Below are 24621 nucleotides of genomic sequence, written 5' to 3'. Positions count from 1 at the left end.
TTCACACACGCGGTAAAAAATTTTTCATGCATGAATATGTATAAATATGTATAAACATACATAAATATTCATAAACATATATAATCATATATGAAATATGTCCATTCATATTCATACATCTCTCTTTCTTTTGTAAAATTATTTTGTATTGTAATAGAAATAATAGCAATGTAAAAACATAAAAAATAATTAAAGGGATAATTTTCGCATTAGAAATGTGACACTTCTTTCGTATCTTATTTCTTGAATTTTTTTCTCGCACTATTTACAACTAATTCTCTAATGAATTTCAAAGTATGATCATTATATTTCAGAATATTGATTCATTTAATACGTATGTATTCATCTAATTATCTAATTTTATAAATATGTATATGTACAATATATATATTATTGTACATAATAATGTATATATAATATTGTACATAATACTTGTATATATAATATTTTACATACACAATATTTTTACTCCAAAGAAGAATTTACAGAAGGAGAATGAGAATGGTGGTCATACCCGATTCCTCTCGCAAACATACTCTTGGAAGAGGATTACGTCTTACGGACATAATTCACGGAACTGTGACCAATATATCATACAAGGAAGAGGAAGAAAAAATTTCTCTTTTACCCTTCATAGTTGTCAATACTACTATAAAATGCACCCTTCAATTCATGATGTGATTGATCGCTCTTTCCTTGAAAGTTGAGCGCGCAAGCGCTTGACGTGACTACGTATCCTCTGGATTTTCCATCCTTTCAGTACTACCTGAGCTTCCGTACTTTAACGATGCGGAAATCACTCTCTACTCAGGAATCAAATCCGTTAACGACCATTTACGATCACGAGAAATACGCGCAAATAAGTATCCAGCCGCTCCGTTGGATACTGAAGTCAATTGGCATTTGGCCTAATTCACTCAAATCCCCTTCTCCGATAAAGAAATATGTGCGCGTGCTAATGAACGTAATTTGTTTCGGTATGGTGGCTTTTCTCTTCATCCCGTGCGTCTTCTACGTCGTGCTCGAAGTCGAAGATATATATAATACTTTAAGGTTCACCGGACCGTTGTCCTTTGGCCTGATGATTACTATGAAATACAGTTCGCTGATCCTTCATGGGAGAGATATCCGTGTCTGCATCGAGCATATCAAGACCGATTGGAGAAATATATGGTATCATGGCGATCGCATGATTATGATTAGAAACGCAAAATTCGGCCGTCGTCTCGTAATGATCAACGCGTTCATCGCGTATGGCGGTATCACGTTTTATCACATCGCCATGCCGTTGAGCATAGGCAAGATTACAGAGAGAAATAGTAATCTGACGTACCAACCACTGGTGTATCCGGTCGGCAGGATTATCGTCGACACGCGTTACAGTCCAATTAATGAGATTTTCTTTTGGACTCAGTTCGCGTCGGGTGTCATTTCGCAAACCGTCGCGACCGCTGCCTGTAGTTTGACTGCCGTTTTGGCAGTACACGCTTATGGCCGTCTAGAGATTCTCATGGAGTGGATTGTGCATTTAGTGGATGGGCGAAAGGATTTTTCTAATAACGTGAACGAGAGGCTAGCCATAATTGTGCAAGAACATGTGCGAATTTTGTGGTAAGTTCGCTATTCAGGAAATAACAATTATCTTCTTTTAAATGTGTTGCATATTTAATATTATCTTCCTCTAAATGTAATGCATATTTAAATCCTCCTTACATTTTTATTTTTAATTTTCCGTAATAACATTTGAAGGATATCGTGTAAATTATTAATCATCTTTTGTTTTTGTCTTCACTATAACACTATCATCACGATAATAATAACATTTTTTCAAATGCAAGAAAAATTTATTGATAAAGTGACTTTCACAAACATGATTATAAAAATTATATACTGCTCTTTATTTGTAATTTTATGATTAATTTATTGTTACATTTCCAACCATACGTGTATTGTTTTGCAGTTTTATAAAGTTAACAGAAAAAATATTGCAGCAGGTGTCTCTTGTGGAAGTTGTAGGATGTACGTTAAACATATGTTTCATTGGATATTACATAATTATGGTAGGCATATGGTACAAAATTTACAGCAAAATTCACTATTCTGTAATAATATTAGAATACGGATGATGTATGCAAAGTGTATTTCCGAAAATAGAAAATTTTAATTACAGGAATGGGATAGCGACTTTACAATTTACATAACATATATTGCTCTGCTTATGAATTTCGTCTTCAATCTTTTCATATTTTGTTACATAGGTGAACTTGTTGCCGAGCAGGTGTGATTTCGTACCGCCAAAAATTAAAATAAAAATTTTTACTGCTGCAAACTCAAAATATATATGTGTAATACATTTAATAAAATTAATAAATTTCTTCAGACTCAGACAAAATAAATCAATGTTGAATCATTAGTATGATTCAACATTGATACATTTAATAAATTAATAAATCAATCCTGTACATAGTGCAAGAGGGTTAGTGAGATATCATACATGATCGATTGGCATCGTCTACCAGGAAGGAAAGGTCTGGCTATTATACTAATGATTGCAATGTCCAATTCATCAGTTAAACTTACTGCTGGAAATATCATTGAATTATCTATGAGCAGTTTTGGTGATGTAAGTATTTATATAAATTAATTGTAAGTTTTATAGAATAAATGTTCAATTGCATGACTTATGAACGTATATTAAACAGGTGATTCAGACATCGGGTGTCTATTTAAATATGTTACGTACGTTAACTACTTAAAAATTTGTCGCAGTTTTAAGTTATAATACTGATTAATTTAAATTGCATTTGTTGCAATATAAATAATAATATTAGACTAGCAATATATAATTTAGAAAAAAAATTAGAACAAAATAATAAATTCATTAAAAAAAATTATTTTAAAATGTTGATAAATCATTTCCCACATACAACATATATAATGTATTTTATACATTTATAATAAACATAAATGTTAGCTAAAATTCATTTAATAAAATCGCTCTTATTTTCTTTTTTTTTTCTATTATCCAATCTTAATATTAATTTCTTATTAATATCTTAATTTGAAGCGCAAAGTTATTTGTATTTTACTTATATTTTGTCCCAAGAGTATATCAGATAAAATAGAGTTTCTTAGTAGAGATATTTAAAGCAAAAATTCCTGTAAAGCATATACGATGTGCCAGTATATTGAACGAAAGATATATCTTTTAATGTAAGGAATTATATTTTAGAGATAAAAAATTCATCGTGTTTTCACGTAACGTGACTTATAACTGACAGCACTGAATAAGTGCTGTTACGTGAAAACACGTACGATGAATTTTTTATCTGTAAAATACAGTTCCTTACATTAGAAGAGTATATCTTTCGTTTCGTTCATTTCCTATCTTTATTACACATTATATTGAACTTTATATGCAACAAGTGTAAATATCGATTGTGCACAGTCAGCTGACACAACAACGTACTTTCTGTTAGGAATAAGTCATATGTTCGCACACATGCTGCCGTAACTACTTGACTTGCCATTGAGACGCATTGGCAATAGTAAAGACTAGTAATTAACGCACTCACCGTGGATAAAGTACAATGCGTTCCTTCTGTATCTGTCCGAAATAGACATTTACAGGTGAAATAATAATTTACAGCCTTCAACTAAATTGTTGGATTTTAAAACCGATAGATGTTTGGAGCTTGATAATCGAGAAGAATTTATCGAAAATTCTGAAATTACACTGAGAGAAATGATTTTGTTATAGGAACAAATCAAGGAAAAACAAATGTGATATTTGTTAAGAAATTGATTAGTTACTTATTGCAAATTAATTATTTCTCATTCGTCAATGTAACAAATAATCAATAGTATCGCTAGCAAATAAAAGGTTCATATAATACATAGAAGAGACCGTAAGGTCTCAAATCGTATGAAATTGACCAATTCTAGTCAAGTATTCTCCCTATATTTGACTATGATTGGTCAGTTTCCTACGACTTAAGATCCCCCGATCATTTATGATTTCTATGATAAACGATCCTAAAGTCTGTCCAAAAGATAGGTTAGATTCTATATAGTTTGCTTCTATTACTAATAATTGGTTGGTATAGCGAGAAGAGAGCATTAAGACATAAAGAGACACCCTAGAGAAAGACGCATTATAGCAAGCGTTTAAGCATTCATCATGCAAGGTGGTATTTTTTTGTTACAACGTGACGGGGGGAATATCGCCAATACGTGATAATCGGCAATGAAACGGTCGCAATAGGTCATTTATCACGTCCATTTTTCAATATGATCGTGGACACCAAGTTTATTCCCAGTATATGAGATTCTGTTCACGTTTCAATGCCTTTCGTCTCTCATCGTGAACATCATAGTTGGTGCGTGCGGTTTGGTCACATTATTAGCGATACAGGCACGTAACTCGGTAATGTTGAGAACTGGTTGAGAAAAAACAAGAAAAGAAGTCATTCAGAGAAAACTGGCGAATCTCGTCGAGTGTCATCTGCAAGCATTAAGGCAATAAAATTGCTGGTATAATTTATCATTATAAACATTTGTACACTGTTAAATCTATAGTGTCAAATTTAATTTAACGTGAGTCGCCACTGCTCTTACTCAATCATATCGTTATTTTATACTAAAACAATAATTATATTTGACACTGTATAGTGTTAATTTGATACTATATGTATAGTGTCAAATTGACGCGATATAGAGTCAAATTTAACTATCGTTTTGGTAAGAAATAATGATATATTTGGTAGGAGCAATGGTGATTCACGTTAGATTAAATTTTACACTATAGGTTTAACAGTATATAGCTTTTAAACATTTATAAGAAAACGACCAAATATGTAAATAATTATTAATTTGAATTTATTTAAAATTATTATATCGTTTAAATTAAAACTTTAACCATGCAAATTATGTATGATATGAGTAAATATATCTGTCACATAATAAATATTTTATATAAAATTATTATAACTATTTTGTTTATACACATAAAAGTTATGCATAATGTGCATTTAAATAGTAGATTTTTGTAATGTTACAACTTACCAATCTTTTCATTGTTGTGTTTCATGGATCTTTAGTTAGCGTTTAAAAAAATGTGCTACAGAAAAAATTAATTTTATGAATTTTACAAGTACAATGCAAGTAAAGTAATTCATGATTCTATACGCTCACTCACGAAGCAAAATGTGTACTGCACGCGTCACAGTTCGCATGTTATGTACATGTCTTTACTTGTAACTAACGGTGCAACAAGTAGCGGTTATCGATTAGCACAATGGCCCGCCTCTTGCTCGGAACTCTGAATGAAGACCTGCGCAATCGTAGTATTGACTTCTGAGAAATGGGATAATACAGAGAAAAATGTTCAGTGTTTTGCGCGCTTTTAAAGAACGACCATGACGATCGCATCTGAGTCTGATAAACCAATATCGGTTTCGTATCGCCGTAATGAACATCACGATCATAGTCTTCAGTTGAATCGTTGGTTTCTGAAACCAATCGGCGCCTGGCCAGAGTCGCGTGTTACCACAATTAGCGAGAGACTCCTGTCGAGAATCATTCAGATAACATGCTACGCCCTCATAGCTTTCACGGTTATTCCTAGCATGATGTACTTTTATCTTGAGGAACAGGATCTCGATACCAAGATGAGATTAGTGGGTCCCGTAAGCCACTGGATTATGAGCGCATTAAATTATACCTCTTTGCTGTGGCGTGGCAAAGACATACGTTGCTGCATCCAACACATGAAGAACGATTGGTGCACGGTGCGCAGAAATGTGGATCGCGGAGCGATGCAGAGATACGCCAAATTTGGTCGATCTATGGCCGCATTTTGCGCCGTTTTTATGCACTGCGGTGTGTTCTCGTACAGTGTAGTGAACAGTTTAACGCCGATAATCATCGTGGTCGGCAATGAGACTGTCTCGATGCGACGATTGCCTTGTCCGTTTTACAGCAAGCTACTGGATACCAGGCAAGATCCGATGAATGAGATCGTTCTAATGACACAATTCCTGTCAGGTTTCATAGCTAATTCCGTCATGGTCAGTGCTTGCAGTCTTGCTGCGGTTTTCGCAATGCATGTGTGCGGCCAATTCGCCGTGCTCTACATGTGGTTGAATGAATTGACAGACGAGGAAAAACGAACTTCCGAGAGTAAACTGGCAAACATAGTCGAGCATCATCTACGTGTACTAAAGTAAGGAATCGCTAATCCAGTTATAGTAAGACATTTATAACAATTACAATATAAAATATAAATAAATCTTGAAATTCGAGAAAATTATGACATTTCTAGTTTTATATCACGCTTTGAAAAAATCATGAATCAAATATGCATGGTGCAATTAGTTGGATGCACTTTGAATTTGTGCTTGCTTGGTTACTGTTCCATTAAGGTATGACAAAAATATAATTAATAAAAATTTTTTTTAATACAAATGCATATACTTTTTGAAGTAACGTACTCCTTTTTTAGAAAAACATTTTTGTTTCTTTTTATGACACTTTGTTTTATAATTTCAGGAATGGGATGCAAGAAACACGAAAACTATAACAACATATGGTATTCTTTTCATATCTCTATCTTTCAATATCTTTATATTTTGTTATATCGGTGAAATAATCACGGAGCAGGTAACGCGTACAAGTGAATCACAAAACTGCTTGTGTTTCGGAATATAGTAAAAATATTTAAAATATTACTGATTCATTATTCTGCACAAATATTCTCGTTATATTTATAAAATTACCGCAGTGTAAAAAAGTTGGCGAAATGGCTTACTTTACCAACTGGTACTATTTACCTCATAAAACTGCTCTTGGTATGGTGCTGATAATATCGAGATCCCGTTTTATAATTAAAATTACTGCTGGAAAATTGATTAATCTCTCCTTAATGACATTTGGCGATGTAAGTAGATTTTTACAACACCGAAATGAGACTTTGTTATCTTCAGTATCTATCCTTCATCGTGTTTTTGCATAGCATGCATTATAAATTTTTATAAATTTTTTGTTTTATAAAAAAATTTAACGTAACGAAGCTTCAAGAAAAAGATCATATTAAAAAAATCTTTCATAAAATTTATTTTATTTAATGTATTGTTTCTTTCTAGGTAATTAAAACTTCTGTAGCATATCTAAATATACTTCGTACCGTAATGTAATATATTATGTGAAGATACTTACAATTAGTAGGCGTCAATTAAATAGATATGCAATAGGAGACTATTTCGAAGCTTTGAGTAATGTTACTTTTCTTATCAATAATAATATAGTCTTTACGAAATCGTCGAAATTATTATAGTAGATATATAAAGAGTTAAAGTATGTATGTATAAAGAACATACGAGATATAAATACATAGAAATACTCACTCGCTATATGCATTTTAAAGTTCATAAAATATTAAAATTACTATTTTGTGCTCTCTTCCTTTTTATGATTTTCCTTTTAATGCAATATACTTTATGAATGCATCAGAAAGCGACGCCGAGAACTAACAAAGCAACAAGTTGCACTATCGATCAGTATGAAATTCCGCTTCCTCGCTCACAACCTATTTCCGTTCGTGATGTATCAATTAAAAAAATGCATTGTACGTTGCGTATGAAAAATGATTGATGCAGAGCACTTTACTTAATTTTGCTTGATTCGCCAGCTCAACGTATAGAAACATTCGCAATGACGTTATTGAAGCGACGAGTCCGATGACACTGGTCAATCGATCAAAACATTTGCGGTGGACTCTTCTTCTCTCGCGCAGACGCTACAGCGACCAGGAAGCCAGCCTTTAACAGTCGATTAGTAGCTGTTGTGCCGTCGCGTTGCTCCTAGTCAATAGCCGTCGTGCTGTTACGTTGCCATCATGTGTCGGTCGGTGACTAAAGATCTTCACGATCACAGTGTGCAGCTGAATCGGTGGTTTCTAAAGCCAATAGGCGCGTGGCCGCAAGAACCTATGACTTCTAGCAGTGAGAAAGCTGTGTCTCGAATTTTGATATTCATTTGCTACTTCTTGATAGCCTTCACCGTGATACCGTGCGCACTAAATGTCTTTTTTGAGGAGAAGGACATCGAACTAAAACTAAGAGCGGTCGGTCCGCTGAGCCACTGGTTCATGGGCGGATTGAATTATTTCTCTTTATTGCTGCGCAGCGCTGACATACGTCGGTGCATACAACACATGGAAATGGATTGGCGGATTATGAAGCAATCGCGAGATCGCGAAATTATGGCGAGAAACGCGAAGCTGGGCCGATTCGTGGCGGGTTTCTGTGCAATATGCATGCACGGCGGCGTGTTTTCCTACAACATCGTATCCGGTATGACAACAGTGATGGTGTCGATCGGCGACAACCAGAGCGTCTCGATGCTCCAACTACCTTGTGCCTTTTACAACAAATTAATAGATACCAGATACAGCCCAGCAAATGAGATTGTTCTTGTAACGCAGATGCTGTCAGGTTTCATAGTGAACTCGACTACTGTCGGCGCTTGCAGTTTAGCTGCGGTTTTCGCTATACACGCGTGTGGCCAGCTCGATATTTTGATCTTACGTCTAGGCAAGCTCGTCGAAGGTGAAGATGAGGAAAAAAATGAACCGGTCCAGAGGAGGCTGGCCAATATTGTGGATCACCATCTACGTGTTCTAAGGTACTAGATTTATTTAAATACTAGATAATAAAATATAATTTAAAAAATATACGTATATGTATATATATATATATGTGTACATATAGAAACATGTTTTTTTATGTAAAAAGACTATATCAAAAAGTCTACCTCTATTCAATTTAATATTTAATAATACTTCATGAATGATTGAATCATGATTTTGTATCTTATATAATTTTCTTTTAATTTAGAAACTAGTAATATTCCTTCTTGTGAACAAAATTTTTAATTATAAAGTTTATTTCAATTTTATCATATTATATAATACATGTCAACTTACAAATATTTAACAAAAAATTTTTTTACTGATTGTGTTAAGTTTTGACTTTAGATTCATAGGAAGCATCGAAGACGTTATGTATCAGATATGTCTGGTAGAATTACTTGGATGCACATTTAACTTATGTATGCTTGGATATTACTCCATTACGGTACGCTAATCATCTTAAAAGGTGAATATAGTAGAAAGGTAGTTGAAATTAATTTAATAAGACTTTAGTAACATCTAAAAAATTTATATCTCAAGAAACTTATCTTTCATACATTATGGTTCTTTCAGTGGTGGAATAAGATTGACAGAAAGGGCATAGTGGCATACATTATCGTGTACATATCCATGAGTTTTAATATCTTTATATTTTGCTATATAGGTGAAATTTTAACGCAACAGGTAAAGAAACGTCGATATTATTGGCGCAAAATTAACAAGTTAATACATTTGCATATTTAACGGTGCAATGTTTATTAGTGTAAAAAAGTTGGCGAAATAGCATATATGACCGATTGGTATCGTTTACCTCATAAAACAGCCATGAGTTTGATCCTAATTATATCAAGATCGAGTGTCGTAATCAAAATAACTGCTGGAAAAATGGTTCAACTTTCTCTCGTGACTTTTAGTGACGTGAGTATCTTTCTTTCAATAGACTTCTCTTTAAATTTTTTAGTAGATCTTCATCATTTTAGGTTATTAAAACGTCCCTCATTTACCTAAATATGTTACGAACTGTTACAACGTGAATCTGCATGTGATCTAGAAGAATCTCTTAATATTTGTTTATTTGTATAGTATTTTTAAATAAAGACACTTAAATAACAAATTTATATATTAAGAAATATTATATTTAATTATTAATTCATTTGTGTATAAACGTTACATTTATAGTAGTCTCATATAAGATCATGATGATACAGTTCCTCTGCGATGCAGATGAAATCACAATCCGCAATTTGAAATAACTTTCCATATTTATTTTTTTAATATAATATTGTAATATCGCTGAAACATTGTAATCCCTTCGAGGTACGTTTTTCGCGCAAAAAATCAACGCAGCACTTCCGCGAACAATTATTGATCAGTCGTGCACGCGTCTCTCTCACAAAGTACATCACCCTATCCGTTCACCAAACCGCTCTAGCTAAAGATTCGCGCAGGCGCTCGATAGAACGTAACTCCAGCCGGTGCACCGTCTGTCGCGGTCAGTGCACGTGCGCCTTCCGCTACCTTCCGCAAAATGATGACATATTCCGATCATGTAACAAGGGACGCCAAGTTCTCCTATAAAAGCGATAATGATTACGGTCTTCAACTGACTCGTTGGTTTCTGATACCGATCGGTGCTTGGCCGCAAATGAGCACGATGACAAAAGTGAAGAGATTCTTTTCGCACATACACATTTTAGCTTGCGTATCTTTAATAGCGATCATCATGGTGCCATGTTTGTTATACGTGCTACTGGAGGAGAAAGATATCGAGATTAAATTGAACATCACAGGTCCGTTGAGCCATTGGACGATGGGTATGATTAATTACTGTTTACTCCTTACGCGTAGCGACGATATTCGTCAGTGCGTGTTGCACATGGAAACGGACTGGCGATTTGTACGGAAAGTCGAAGATCGTCAGGTAATGATACGACAGGCCAAAATCAGTCGCTTCATCGCCGGATTCTGCGCGGTGTTCATGCAGAGCGGCACGTTCCTCTTCGCTATAGCTAAATCGCTGTCAACCACCATCGTCATCGTGGGCAATGAAACTGTCTCGATGCATCCGATGACCTGCCCAATGTATACCAAGTTTATCGATACAAGATTCAGTCCCGCGAATGAGATCATAATGGGTGTAGAGTGGTTATCGTGTTTTATAGTGAACTCTGTCGTGGTGGGTGCTTGCAGTCTCGACGCAGTCTTTGCAATGCATGCATATGGTCAGTTGGACATGCTGTTTTCGTGGTTAAACGACCTCGTCGTGGATAAAGAGGGAAACGAATGCGCCGAACAAAGGTTGGCTATTATCGTGGAACATCACTTGAGAGTGCTAAGGTATTTTGTTTAAATATCGAGGATTGCATATTTTCATGAAAATATTATTAAAATATTATTCACAGAAATACCACACATTTAACAGCTTCACATAAGCTCACTCGTTTTATAAATTTGAAAAGAAATATATCACATATGCTACAATTGCACACGTTTTAGTTTTATATCGCGTATGGAAACCATTATGCAACAGATCTGTCTCGTGGAATTGCTGGGATGTACACTAAATATGTGTTTACTTGCATATTATTTTATGACGGTACGCTAAAAATGTGAAAAATGAATATGTGATATAATTGTATTCTGTAATTTTATTACTTATAAAATATCAAACTTTTAATTATTTTTTAATATAGAATATCAAAAATAAGAAAAATAATACTCTTCGTTATTGTTTAACTAAAAATCTTAAACTTTTGTTTTACAGAATATGGATTCATTTGATATGGCAAAAACAATATCATATGTCATTATATACCTATCTGTGGCTTTCAATATTTTTATATTTTGTTACATCGGTGAGATTCTCACAGAACAGGTAATAGTTGAAAGGCCAAGTTAAGATAATACTTGACAACCATTCAAGAAAATTTATATTTGTATATTTAACTTTAGCGTTAAACTTGTAACATTTCTTTGACTATTTTTTATGTTTAAACATCAATAAAAAAATAAAGTTTAAATTTATTAGTGCAAGAATGTCGGCGAAAGAGTATATATGATTAATTGGTACGAATTACCGCATAAAACTGCTCTTGGACTTATATTGGTGATAGCACGATCGAGTAACGTCATCAAAATGACTGCTGGAAAGTTATTTCAATTGTCTATTGCAACTTTCGGTGATGTAAGTAATACATTTAAATTTATGACAAGAATTGCATTAATAAAAAATTGATATATATAATTCTATTTACTTTATAATTATTTATTAAAATTATTATTAACGTTCCTAAACCGATTGCATTTTTCCGTTTAAGGGGATCCTAAAGCCGTCTGTATTACCAATTAAATCATGTAATTTTTGTATAACAAATACTTTTTTTCTCCTTCACAGATTCGAAAATCCTTTTCCAGTATTAAAGTATACTCATTAATACGTGTCTCATTAATACAAGCTGTCAAGTCGTGACAAGATTTGTTTGATACAAAAGTTTTGCAACCTGTACTTACGAAATAGTGATCCACAAATACGTAGTTTGCACGAACAAATAACGTCGAGTTCTTAGAATTAGTCTTAGACGTTTTATCGCGGAGAATTTGTTATACGAAAATTGACACGAATGTGCGACTGAATGTATCATAGGTTACGTGAGATATTAGTGTGGTAGTATATAAAGACATGTGCGCTGAAAAAACAGCGACAGTGACTTTGTCGGAGTTAGAGTTTCGCTTTAGGATCCTCTTAATAAAATCATACATGAAGAGACACTTAAAAATAATCGGAATTTAAGTGCAGCGCGCCATCTAGACGTAGTAATTCGTTGCGTCATTAGGGGTCGCAAATCGAAACTATTTTGAAAAAGTCTGTCACGTGGTGTGATTCTGGGTTGACTGATCGCATACGGGGCACAAAAACTTGCAAAAGAACATTGTTATAACGCTGCAATATTGCAGCAATTTGTGCTGTACAGGATTTCTTTGTCGCTATATTTTTTTGTCTTTGCGTACAAATTCGGTGATTTTCATGATGATCGATAAAAAAAAGAACAGAGAATGTGCGTGAAATTTTGTTTTCTTTTGAACAAATATATTTTTAAAAATATTTTAATGTTTCAAGGAAGAAGCTTTAAGCAAAAAATAATAAAACATTTTATTAAACAATTCTAGTTATTTTTAGGACCCCCCTTTACTTCAACCTGAAGCTTGTTCTCATTGTTATAGCTGAGCTTTTCAAAGCATTGAAATAGTTTCGATTGCAGATTTCCCGCCAAAAAAGCAAAGTTTCACGCAACTCTCTATTCTTTTTTTTTTAACAACAATCACGAAAATAGCCAAATTTGCTTTCAAACACGAAATCAGTCAATCCAGAACATGCGTCCTCTAATGGAATAACGCTCTACTACGTCCAGTTCGCGCGCCGCACTCGAATTCCAGTTATTCTTGGGTCTTACCTCATATTAATTCGAACTTATTTTAATTAATCTTAAAATTTTCCGAATTTTTAATTTATATCATAAATAGGAAGGAAGACGTTGCTGTTTCAGGTAGTTAAAACTTCCATGATATATTTGAATATGTTGCGAACGATGTCAACCTCTGCGTGATTATACTAAATTAGAAAACGTAAAAAATATATTTTGTATAGAACTGGTAGTATATAATATAGTAGAACTATTTAATAAATAGAAATTATGTTGAACACAGTATAATATTTTTATAATTACGCTATTTAAATGAACAAGAAAGTTGCATGTCATCCAACTTTCTCAAAATTAAAGATTAACGTTTAGTATAAACAAAGATGAAAATATACCGATTCGTAAATACGAAACATCATATCAATTAAATAAGAGAGATCCTGATGTTCTTTATTAATATATCTTACATATCGTATGATATTACGATTCACATATTTACACACAGTAGCAGAAGAAAATTAACAGAACTAATATTACGCCACTACTTACATAATTTCCGTGCATTTTCTCCGTCCAAAAGGTCAATGCTACATTTCCGCAGCAATTATCGATCACATGTTCATGCGTCTCTGTCAGGAGAGAAGCGCACATTACTCCGCCCGTTCTTCAAACCGCTCTAAAGATTCGCGCACGCGCCCGTTCGAACGTAGCTTTAACAGGTACACCGTCCGACGCGGTCAGTGCAACGTGCGCATCCGCGAAACGATCACGATGTACTCCGAGCGTATACTGACGAGCATCAAATTCACGTATAGAAGTAATAACGATTACAGTCTTCAACTTACCCGTTGGTTTCTAATGCCGATCGCAGCTTGGCCACGAACAACTACATCGACGATGATGGAGAGGGTCTCCCTACAAGCACATGTTCTCGCTTGCTCGTCCCTGATAGCAGTCGTTATGGTACCATGCATGTTGTACGTGTCATTGGAAGAAAAAGATGTCCAGATGAAGTTAAACGCGATGGGTCCGCTAAGCCATTGGATCATGGGCACGATTAATTATTGGTTGCTCCTTACGAGCAGCGACAACATCCGCGAATGTGTGCAGCACATGGAGATGGACTGGAGGCTGGTTCGCAAGACCGACGATCAGGATGTAATGTTGCGATACGCAAAGATCGGCCGCTTCGTCGCCGGATTCTGCGCGATATTCATGCAGAGCGGAACGTTCCTCTTCACCGTGGCCAAGGCGATGACATCTATGAATGTAATCATCGGTAACGAAACTATGTCGGTGCACCCGATGACCTGTCCGATATATAGCAAATTTATAGACACAAGATTCAGCCCCGCGAACGAGATCATGCTGGCTGTAGAGTTGCTGTCGTGTTTTATAGTGAACTCGATTACAGTGGGTGCTTGCAGCCTCGCGGCAGTTTTCGCAATGCATGCTTACGGCCAGCTAAGTATGCTGTTCGCATGGTTCAACGATCTCGTCGAAGACGAGGATAAGGGAAACAGTTTTGCCGAAAAGAAGCTGGCCACGATTGTGGAGCATCATTTAAGAGTGCTGAGGTATTTTACTTAAATATAAAAATTAAATTGCGTTTGTGCGTTTTTATCATACAAGACACAATTTAATCACGTATTAGTCATTACCGATACTACGATATTCGTAATACATATTTGTGTGAGAAATGTGTGCGAAGACATCCATCAAATTCAAACATGTATTTTTATATACATAAATGTAAAAAGTACGTTGGATTTGTGTATGCTTTTCAGTTTTATATCGCGAATGGAGAATGTCATGCAAAACATCTGTCTTGTGGAATTGGTGGGATGCACGATGAATATGTGTTTACTTGCGTATTATTCTATTACGGTATGCTAAAGATCTAAAAAGGTGAATATATGCTATCAGCACTTTATAATTTTTTTATTTATGAAATGTTAAATCTAATTTTTTTGATTTTCAGAATTGGAGTGATTTTGATGCCGCAAGAATAACATCGTATATTATCGTATACGTATCTATGGCTTTCAATATTTTCATATTTTGTTACATCGGCGAGATTCTCACAGAACAGGTAATTCCAATGAAATTGATGATGATTATATCGAGTCATCTGAATTATTATGCTTAAGAATATTGCAATTTGATGGTTCTATGTTTAAAAAATCGTTCAATGCTTTTAGTTTCTTGAATACGTTTCTTAATTTTTTCCGCATTTTTGAAAACATAAAAAATGCTTATATAGAAAACTTTAAAATATCTGTATTAATTTATTTATTAGTGCAAAAATGTCGGCGAAAAGGCATATATGACTAATTGGTATAAATTACCGCACAAAACTGCTCTTGGTCTCATTTTGATAATAGCGCGATCAAGTAATGTTATCAAGATTACCGCTGGAAAATTATTTCAATTGTCTATCGCAACTTTTGGTGATGTAAGTAAAACGAATACCGTATTTATAATGACGTTGTACAAATAAAAATTCGATACATTTTCTACAAATTATTATAAAATTTTCCTTTACATTTCTCTGTATTTAATCTCATGAGCGACATATACATATTAAAACATTTTACTGCTTTAATCTCAAAAGAAGAAAAATTATATCGTAAATAGGAAGGAAGACCTTGTTGTTTCAGGTAATTAAAACTTCTGTGGTATATTTGAATATATTACGAACGATGACTCCCACTACGTGAGTTACATACGTTAAGTTCGAACATATATTTTTATAGAACAAATGCGATATAATAGAGAAATAATAGCGATATATTGAATAAATAATAAATTGCAAATATGTATATAGATATATCCCTAGCTGTATACACTTGTTTTTCGCACTCTTGATATACACACGGGTGCCCCTGGGACCATCTATATTTGTAACTTCCATAAAAATTGATATATTTCAATTAATTTTTTTTTCAATCGATGGAAAATTGATTAAGGAAAGCCCATAATGTGTAAAAATCGAATTAAGGAACTTCGAGATATATAAGTTCAAAGAAAAAGAAAAATTTAGAAATACGAAAAAATTTCGATTTAGAAAGTTGCGCTGGGGTTCCGGGGATCCCAGTGTGTGCAGCTAGAATTAAAAATATACAATATTAATATGATATTTTTTAAAGGCACGTTCGATACCGTCGCGTTTTAAAAAACAAAAAATATTCTTAACATTAAAAAGACAAATATCTCTTACAAGAGAGAAGTGATTATAAAAACAGTGCCCCTTTGAGACTACGGCTATTTGTCAAGAAGAAAATATTCTTTTTCTACTATTAAATATTTCTGAAAAACAACGAAATATAGTAATAACTAAAATTTACATACCTAACTGAATTATATATAAAAGTTTCATATTTGAATACAATAAATTAATGTTTTTGCGACTGCATGTCACAGTCAATTCGTTTACGAGATCCCTCGTGTAGCGTACTCCGTGAGTATCGATCGACTGACGAGACACACAAATATCCTATTATTACCTATTACTAAGTTACTCGTTAGCGCAGGCGCCACTTCTTGACAACTGCACGCGTGTTCAAGTCGATTCAGTAGCATCCGCGCGTTTCGCGAATAATCATGGATGTTAATGAATCTGTCACGTCATATCGGGACGCGAGCGATTACAGTATTCAGTTGAATCGTTGGTTTCTAATACCGGTGGGCGCTTGGCCAAGTTCAACCTCGACGACAGTAAGAGAAAAGGTAGTTGCAACAATATTGATAATCATCTGCTACGCTCTGATAGCCTACACAATCATACCTTGCATCCTGAACATTCTGCTCGAAGAGACCGATGTGCAGAAAAAGTTACTAGCTGTTGGTCCGTTAAATCACTGGTGCATAAGCGGCATAAATTATTTTTCCTTGCTATTTCGCAGTCGCGATATACATCGTTGCTTGGAGCACATGAGGACCGATTGGCGGACGATAACGGAGATCGCGGACAGACAAGTGATGCTGAAATATGCCAAAGTCGGCCGTTTCGTCGCCGGGCTGTGCGCAATTTTCATGCATGGCGGCGTGTTCTCACACACCGTATTGCAAGGTGTCACGCCGAAGTTCGAATGTATCGGAAACGTAAGCGTGAAGGTGCGTGTGTTACTGTGTCCCTCATACAGCAAGTTCGTAGATACCACGCAGAGCCCAGCGGGAGAGATCGCATTAGCGCTGCAAATTATCTCAAGCATCATCGTCAATTCCATCACAGTCGGCGCCTGCAGTCTCGCAGCGGTGTTTGCGATGCACGCGTGCGGCCAGTTGAATGTACTAATGAGATGGTTGAACCAGTTGAACGATCGAAAGCAGCAAGAGACGGTACAACACCGAATGGCGATCATTGTGGAGCACCATCTGAGAATATTAAGGTAATTCCAATATAAATATACGAAATTTAGTTGATATTCCTGCTTGAGAGAGCTGTATAAAAAATAAAATCCCTTATGATTTTTCTTTTTAATTTTTATGTTTAAACATTTATCTTATCTTGCCTTCTTATTTCTTCTCTCAATAATATAATTTTGTACCAAAAGATAATGTTTATATGTCTTTATGTGTAAAAATATAATTGTAATTTACTTACAGCTTTGTGGCACGGATGGAAGCACTTTTGAATCAGATTTGTTTTGTGGAATTGCTAGGCTGTACATTTAACTTATGTATGGCGGGATATTACGTCATTACGGTACGCTAAACAATTAAAAAGGTGAATATGTAATTAAGACATATCGCATTCTGCGACTTTTTCTTTTTAAATAACTTACAATATGAAAGACGCACATGCAAAAAATAATTGCGAAAAAAACATTGCCATAATATAATACTATGCGACAAAAAGCGTCGATATCTTTGATGTTGTGATTTCCGATTACATAACTTATTGCTACTGCATATTTTAGTTAAAAATAAGTTTATTTGTAATTTCACTTTATTATTTATGAAATACAATAAATAAAATAGTAATGATTTCATTCTCACTGTTTATTAAATTTTAAACAAAGATAAATAATGATCACGAGTATAAGCATGAAATCGGACCGTGATTGTGATCACGTGACCGTGATCAGCAAACAATACTACCATATCGTTAATGTAATTTTTCGTGCATATTTAATTTTAATGACAGTGTAGAATATAGACGATAAAAATAAAATATATGTTTATCGTCTATAAAGTCGCTATGAATATACTATGACACTGCGTTTTTATTATATATTTGATAAATTTTTAATAATATTTAATAATATTTTACTAATAATTATATGTATTATAAATTGTAAAAATACATTATTTGAAAATTTTCAGAAATGGAGTATATTAGAATCAAAATTATCAATGGATTGTTTGATAACTTGTATTATATATCTATCCATGGCTTTCAACATTTTCATATTCTGTTACATTGGTGAAACAGTCACAGAGCAGGTAAAATATAAATTTATATAAAATTAAAATAAAAATTAAAATTTTACAGTGCGATATTCGAGAATATTCATGAATTAAATAAACCAAATATATGCAATTATCACAATTTTTCATATCCTAAAATAAATAATTTAACAGTGTAAACAAGTAGGCGAAACAGCTTACATGACTAATTGGTATCATTTGCCACATAAAACAGCTCGTGATCTGATCTTAATTATTTCCCGATCAAGTAATGTGATCAAATTAACTGCAGGGAAACTAATTCACCTTTCTATCGAAACCTTTGGTAATGTGAGTGCACGAAGATGTACGTTACGTTTTTACAGTCAAATACAATATATGCTCAAAATGTTTTAGGTGATGAGAACCTCCATGATATATCTAAACATGCTTCGGACTATGACAACTTCTTAAACAATAATAGTTACACTTTGTACAAAGTTACCATTTTGTACAAAACATTAACAAATTTTCTAGTTACCACCGTAACTTTACTTATATTTGAATAATTATATAAATTACTAATAAAATTCAAGACATCTTCTATCTAGATCATCTCTATATCCTGAAAATATAATAATAAATACAAGTTATTAACAATTAAATAAGCTATAGAGCTGTGATGAGCACAGAAATTCAAATAATAAATAAATTAAGATATTCGAGCCGAGCTTAAGTGATTTTTTGGCTATTAAATATATCGATATTAAAAAATCAATGTAGAAAATGACAAGACAAACGTTTCAACCTTTAATATGATCATCTAATAATAAAGTTTACAAACTTATCTCTGAATTATATATATAAGTCTTATATTCAAATACAGTAAATTAATGCTTTCGCGACTATCTGTCACAGTCAATTCATTTACGAGACATCCCGTGCAGCGTATTCCATAAGTATCGATCGATTGACGAGACGCACAAATATCCTATTACTAAGTTGCTCGCTGGCGCAGGCGCCACTTTCTATCAATTGCACGTGCGTTGGTGCGTTTAAGTCGATTCAGTAGTATCCGCGCGTTCCGTGAGCAACTATGAATGTCAGTGAACCTGTTATGTCATACCGTGATGCGAGTGATTACAGTATTCAGTTGAATCGTTGGTTTCTAAAACCGGTTGGCGCCTGGCCAAGTTCAGCTTCGACAACAGTCAGAGAAAAGGTGATTTCAACAATACTGATAATCATCTGTTACTCGCTGATAGCCTACACGGTCATACCTTGCATCCTGAACATCCTGTTCGAAGAGACCGATGTGCAGAAAAAATTAAGAGCTGTTGGTCCATTAAGTCACTGGTGCATGGGCGGCATAAATTACTTCTCACTGCTGTTTCGTAGCCGCGATATACATCGTTGCGTGGAGCACATGAGAACTGACTGGCGAACGGTGACAGAGATCGGGGACCGGCAAGTGATGCTGAAATATGCTAAAGTTGGCCGTTTCGTTGCCGGGCTATGTGCAATTTTCATGCATGGCGGAGTGTTCTCGCATAGCGTACTCCAGGGTACGACACCGACGTTCGAATATATCGGGAACATGAGCGTATCAGTGCATATTTTACCGTGTCCTTCGTACAGTAAGTTCGTAGATAGTACGCGGAGCCCAGCGGGCGAGATTGCGTTAACGCTGCAGCTCATCTCAAGTATCGTCGTCAATTCCGTCACGGTTGGCGCCTGCAGTCTCGCGGCGGTGTTTGCGATGCACGCGTGCGGACAGTTAAATGTATTGATGAGATGGTTGGACCAGTTGGACGATCAAAAGCAGCAAAACATGGTACAACATCGATTGGCGATCATTGTGGAGCACCATCTGAGAGTGTTAAGGTAATATCGATATAAATTTAAGAAATATCTTAGTTGATATTCCTGTATGTAGTGTGTACTTAATAAATAAAAAATGAAATTTTTTATATTTGTCTTTGATCCTTAAGTTAATCTAAAAATTTATTTTTTCACTCTCTTTTTCTTCTCTCAATAATATAAATTAGTTCCAAGAAAATAATGCTTATATATGTAAAAATATGACTTTAATTTATCTACAGCTTCGTGGCGCGGATGGAAGCACTTTTACATCAGATATGTTTTGTGGAATTGCTAGGATGTACATTTAACTTATGTATGCTCGGATATTACGTCATTACGGTACGCTAAAAAATTAAAAAGGTGAATATGTAATTAAGATATGTCGCATTGCGCGACGTTTCATTTTTAAATAAATTACAATATTAAAGATACACATGCAAGAAATAATTAATCGCAGAGGAAGAATTATCGTAACATAGGGGAAGTTCGGGTAGCCTCGGACGACGGGCATCCCCGGACACTCGAATTTTTCAGCGAATTTCTGAGCCAAAAATAAAAACAAAGCATTATATTGAAACTACATGTCTACAACGAATTTCGACGTGATGCTTTGTTTTTATTTTAAGCTCAGAAATTCGCTGAAAAGTTCTAGTGCCTGCCGTCCGAGGCTACCCCTAACTAATAGCGATAGAATATGTGTCGACGCCTTTGATGTTTGCTTTGCCTTTGATCACATGACTTACAGCGAATTCGGCAGACCGCACTAGTGCGCACTGAGTGCGAACTTTTTCAGTACCACGCATTCGGCTTGTGCGCACTGTTTCAGTGTATTAAGATTATCGTGTTCGGCAAATGAAAATTGACCCAATGTATGCTGAATTTATATTCGGACCAATCGAATGAACTGAACCAGTTCCAGAAATGTTGCACTGACGTTTCTGACAGTGCAATTTGGCATAACACTAAAGTAGTTCTGCACTCGCAGTATGTCAGAGCAGCACTAGAGCGGAGTCAGTGCATGTGTGCCGAATTCGCCATTACTGTCACATCCTTAGTGTCAAGAAGCGTCAAATTTCAAAAGTAAACTATTAAATACATACTAAAAATAAATTATTAATATTTTCAAACTAAATACATACTAAAAGTAAAATGGTTTAGTTAATAATAAGTTTATTTGTAATTTCATTTTAATATTTATTGAATATAATAAAAAAAAAGAAATTATTAGTTGCGTTCAGCAGATAAAACTGTTGCTCAGCGGATCTTTGAGTGTTCGCTGCTATTCTTCTAGAATCCAATAGCTGTGAGTGCTCATGGATCCGCTCCACAACAGTTTAGTCTGCTGAACGTGACCATTTCTATTGTAAGCGTGAATCGGACCGCGTAATTTGGCGTGATCGAGAAGTTATGCCGCCATATTGTTAGTATAATTTTTCGTGCATGTACTCTCAGACATTGGCTCACGATTTTCGTCTAATGGTAATGTGTGCATTAAATTGTTATATTACATCATTTGAATTTTATCAATAAAATTTAATTATATCTTAAACAATAATGATAAGATAAATTATTAACTAATTATTCGATAATTTTCAGGGATGGAATGTAATAGAAAGAAAAACATCAGTAGCTTATATGATTATATACATATCCATGACTTTCAATATTTTTATATTCTGTTATATTGGCGAAATAGTCACGGAACAGGTAAAATAAAAATTACGAATTTTATAGTGCAATATTCGCAAGGATTTATAAATTAAAAAAAATATGCTATTATCAATTTTTTATATTATAAAATAAATAATTTAACAGTGTAAACAAGTAGGCGAGACAGTTTATATGACTAATTGGTATCGTTTGCCAAATAAAACGGCTCGAGGTCTAATCTTAATTATCTCCCGATCGAGCAATGTGATCAAATTAACTGCAGGGAAACTAGTTCATCTTTCTATCGCAACTTTTGGTAATGTAAGTATACACGAAGTGTATGTTACACATATTATGTTTTTTACAGCCAAATATATATTTAAAAGATTTTAGGTGATGAAAACCTCCATGATATATCTAAACATGCTTCGGACCATTACAGCTTCTTAGACAATAATAGTTACACCATTCTGTATAAAGCGTTAGCAAATTTTCTAGTTATCACTATAATTTTATATATTATGTTTAAATAACGATATAAATTATTAATAAAATACGGAACACCTGAAGTATATACTTTTATATTCCGAAAAAATAATACAAATAAATAAAAATTAATAAAATTAAATTGAAGCAAATGCAAGGATCTAATGATATAAATTCAAACAATAAATAAATAAAGGCTATTTAAAGCCGGCGGCACACGATGCTTGTTTTCCTACTAGATCGATTACCGAGGCGTTATACTATAGCAACCGTGCTAGCTACGCTGCTAGAAACATGGCGCACTGCGTGCTGCCGTACGTGCTAGTTTTCAATGATAGATCTGATGTTATTTTTCTTACGAGATTTGCTGCTAGGTAGGTAAAGAATTTAGGTTAGGATATACACAGAAGGTTCATTCAAAATGCTTAAGGAGCATTCAAGGAGAAGACTATTTAAGGTATGTTTTAGTAATATTAATAAAGATATAAAAAAGTAAGATATAACTTTGTAAGAAAAATGGAAGCTATTAGGAGGCAAAAGTTAGCTGCGTTTGCTCTTATGTTAATAGCAACTATGAGAATGGGAACAAAATAAAAAAATAAAAAAAGAATTTGGGCGAGAAAGTGGTTAATGCGTAGAAACATACAGCTCAAACTACCTTTAACTAACAATTAATGATGCATAAAGAATTAAGTATATCTGTATAAGATATCTATATGATATATATTAATATATATTATACAGAAAATAGATCATTAAAAAAAATATATATTTTTTTATGATATATTTTCTCTTATGTTTCAATATAATTCTTATATTATTGTATGTTACATTTTACATGCGTACGTTTGTATATTGTTCATCAAGCATCAAGCTAACTCGCAGTGAGTTAATACGTGTGAAGCCATGACTTCCATCACAGCAGTATGCAACGCAGATCATAAAGCCGTGTGCTTTAGTCGAGTTTGTTTTCGATGTTAAATATATCAATAGAGTGTAAGAAATGATAAAACGAACGTTTTGATCTTTAATATATATGGTCATCATCTGGGTCACAATAAGTATAAAATTGTAAAAATATCCATAGATATTTACTATGATTATCTTATGATTATAAAAACATACATATATACATACTTACCATTAATCTATTACGGTAAGCTAAAAATATGAATATATGTTATCAGCATATTGTAATGTCTTTAGAAAATGTTAATACTAATTATGATTTTCCAGAATTGGAGTAATTTTGATGGAGCACGAATAACATCAAATATATTATCGTATACATATCTTTGGAGATACGTATCTATGTATAATATATCAATATTTTTATATTTTGTTACATTGGCGAAATTCTCACGTAATTCCTCGAAATTTACGACAACTATTTAGAGTTACCCGAATTATTATGCTTAAGAATGTAAGTTCCTTATTTGCATAGAGCATAGAGTCTCTAATGAAGTTCCAGTAACAACGAAATTTTTTCGGAATTAAATTGTTAGTCTTGTGTTCAACCCCCAATCTGAGGACCTACAGTTTAACGCCGGATTCAAATGGCGCTAGTGATCAAAAGTGTCTTAATCACCAGTCATTTTAGATTTCTCAAATGCGAAAAATTGCATATGTAGGCGTAGGTGCGATTGAACCCGGATTTACAGATCGCGAGTCAATCATATTAAGCGGCAAGCCACTTGACGCTTTATGATTAACAATACTGCAATTTAATTATTTTATATTCAAAAATCGTTTAATGATTTGAGCTTCGTAACTTGTACTGTTTCTTAATTGTTTGTCACATTTTCGAAAATATAAAAAATGCTTATACAGAAATTTTACGAATATCTACATTAATTAATTTGTTAGAACAAAAAAGTTGGCAAAAAGGCATATATGACTAATTGGAACGAATTACCGCATTAAAATGCTCTGGATCTATTATTCTCATAATAGCTCGATCCAATAACGTTATTGAAAGAATATAACTGGAGATAGTAGAGATTATTGCAATTGTCAATCGTCACATTTGCTGATGTAATTAAAATGTATACTATATTTATATAATATATAAATAAAAAATTATTCTTAATATATTAAAAAATAAATATTTCTTACAGGAGATTA

General features: G+C 33.9%; 7 protein-coding genes across 8 annotated transcripts; all 7 read left to right on the top strand.

The window, feature by feature from the left end:
• Window positions 1-787: 787 nt before the first annotated feature.
• Window positions 788-2756, top strand: LOC108726790 (uncharacterized). The gene is made up of 5 exons (XM_018454561.1): window positions 788-1611; window positions 1961-2060; window positions 2171-2278; window positions 2468-2623; window positions 2703-2756. The coding sequence occupies exons 1-5, from the start codon at window positions 788-790 to the stop codon at window positions 2754-2756; spliced, it is 1242 nt and encodes a 413-aa protein (XP_018310063.1).
• A 2661-nt stretch (window positions 2757-5417) lies between these two features.
• Window positions 5418-7227, top strand: LOC108726807 (odorant receptor 82a-like). The gene is made up of 5 exons (XM_018454578.1): window positions 5418-6223; window positions 6323-6422; window positions 6550-6660; window positions 6782-6937; window positions 7143-7227. Exons 1-5 carry the CDS (start codon window positions 5418-5420, stop codon window positions 7191-7193), a joined length of 1224 nt encoding a protein of 407 aa, XP_018310080.1. The 3' UTR covers window positions 7194-7227.
• A 653-nt stretch (window positions 7228-7880) lies between these two features.
• Window positions 7881-9723, top strand: LOC108726806 (odorant receptor 4-like). Of its 2 annotated transcripts, XM_018454577.1 has the most exons (5): window positions 7881-8682; window positions 9035-9134; window positions 9263-9373; window positions 9452-9607; window positions 9670-9723. In XM_018454577.1, exons 1-5 carry the CDS (start codon window positions 7895-7897, stop codon window positions 9721-9723), a joined length of 1209 nt encoding a protein of 402 aa, XP_018310079.1. In that variant the 5' UTR covers window positions 7881-7894. The 2 variants fall into 2 exon arrangements, with proteins under 2 accessions (XP_018310079.1, XP_018310078.1); XM_018454576.1 differs by having other exon boundaries at window positions 9452-9697.
• Window positions 9724-10125: 402 nt separating this feature from the next.
• On the top strand, window positions 10126-13293 carry LOC108726809 (odorant receptor 82a-like). The gene is made up of 5 exons (XM_018454580.1): window positions 10126-11026; window positions 11186-11285; window positions 11454-11564; window positions 11718-11873; window positions 13234-13293. Exons 1-5 carry the CDS (start codon window positions 10218-10220, stop codon window positions 13291-13293), a joined length of 1236 nt encoding a protein of 411 aa, XP_018310082.1. The 5' UTR covers window positions 10126-10217.
• Window positions 13294-13878: 585 nt separating this feature from the next.
• LOC108726808 (odorant receptor 82a-like) lies at window positions 13879-15957 on the top strand. Its single transcript, XM_018454579.1, has 5 exons — window positions 13879-14684; window positions 14895-14994; window positions 15089-15199; window positions 15407-15562; window positions 15768-15957. Exons 1-5 carry the CDS (start codon window positions 13879-13881, stop codon window positions 15825-15827), a joined length of 1233 nt encoding a protein of 410 aa, XP_018310081.1. The 3' UTR covers window positions 15828-15957.
• A 682-nt stretch (window positions 15958-16639) lies between these two features.
• LOC108726811 (odorant receptor 4-like) lies at window positions 16640-19038 on the top strand. The gene is made up of 5 exons (XM_018454582.1): window positions 16640-17498; window positions 17716-17815; window positions 18436-18555; window positions 18694-18849; window positions 18916-19038. The coding sequence occupies exons 1-5, from the start codon at window positions 16711-16713 to the stop codon at window positions 18970-18972; spliced, it is 1221 nt and encodes a 406-aa protein (XP_018310084.1). The 5' UTR covers window positions 16640-16710; the 3' UTR covers window positions 18973-19038.
• Window positions 19039-19560: 522 nt separating this feature from the next.
• On the top strand, window positions 19561-22461 carry LOC108726810 (odorant receptor 82a-like). The gene is made up of 5 exons (XM_018454581.1): window positions 19561-20382; window positions 20601-20700; window positions 21958-22068; window positions 22177-22332; window positions 22405-22461. The coding sequence occupies exons 1-5, from the start codon at window positions 19595-19597 to the stop codon at window positions 22459-22461; spliced, it is 1212 nt and encodes a 403-aa protein (XP_018310083.1). The 5' UTR covers window positions 19561-19594.
• The last annotated feature ends 2160 nt before the right edge of the window (window positions 22462-24621 follow it).

Source organism: Mycetomoellerius zeteki, unplaced genomic scaffold, assembly GCF_001594055.1.
Source record: "Mycetomoellerius zeteki isolate Tzet28-1 unplaced genomic scaffold, Tzet1.0 scaffold438, whole genome shotgun sequence".
Lineage (NCBI taxonomy): Eukaryota > Metazoa > Arthropoda > Insecta > Hymenoptera > Formicidae > Mycetomoellerius > Mycetomoellerius zeteki.
This window is presented reverse-complemented; position numbering and strand designations above follow the sequence as displayed.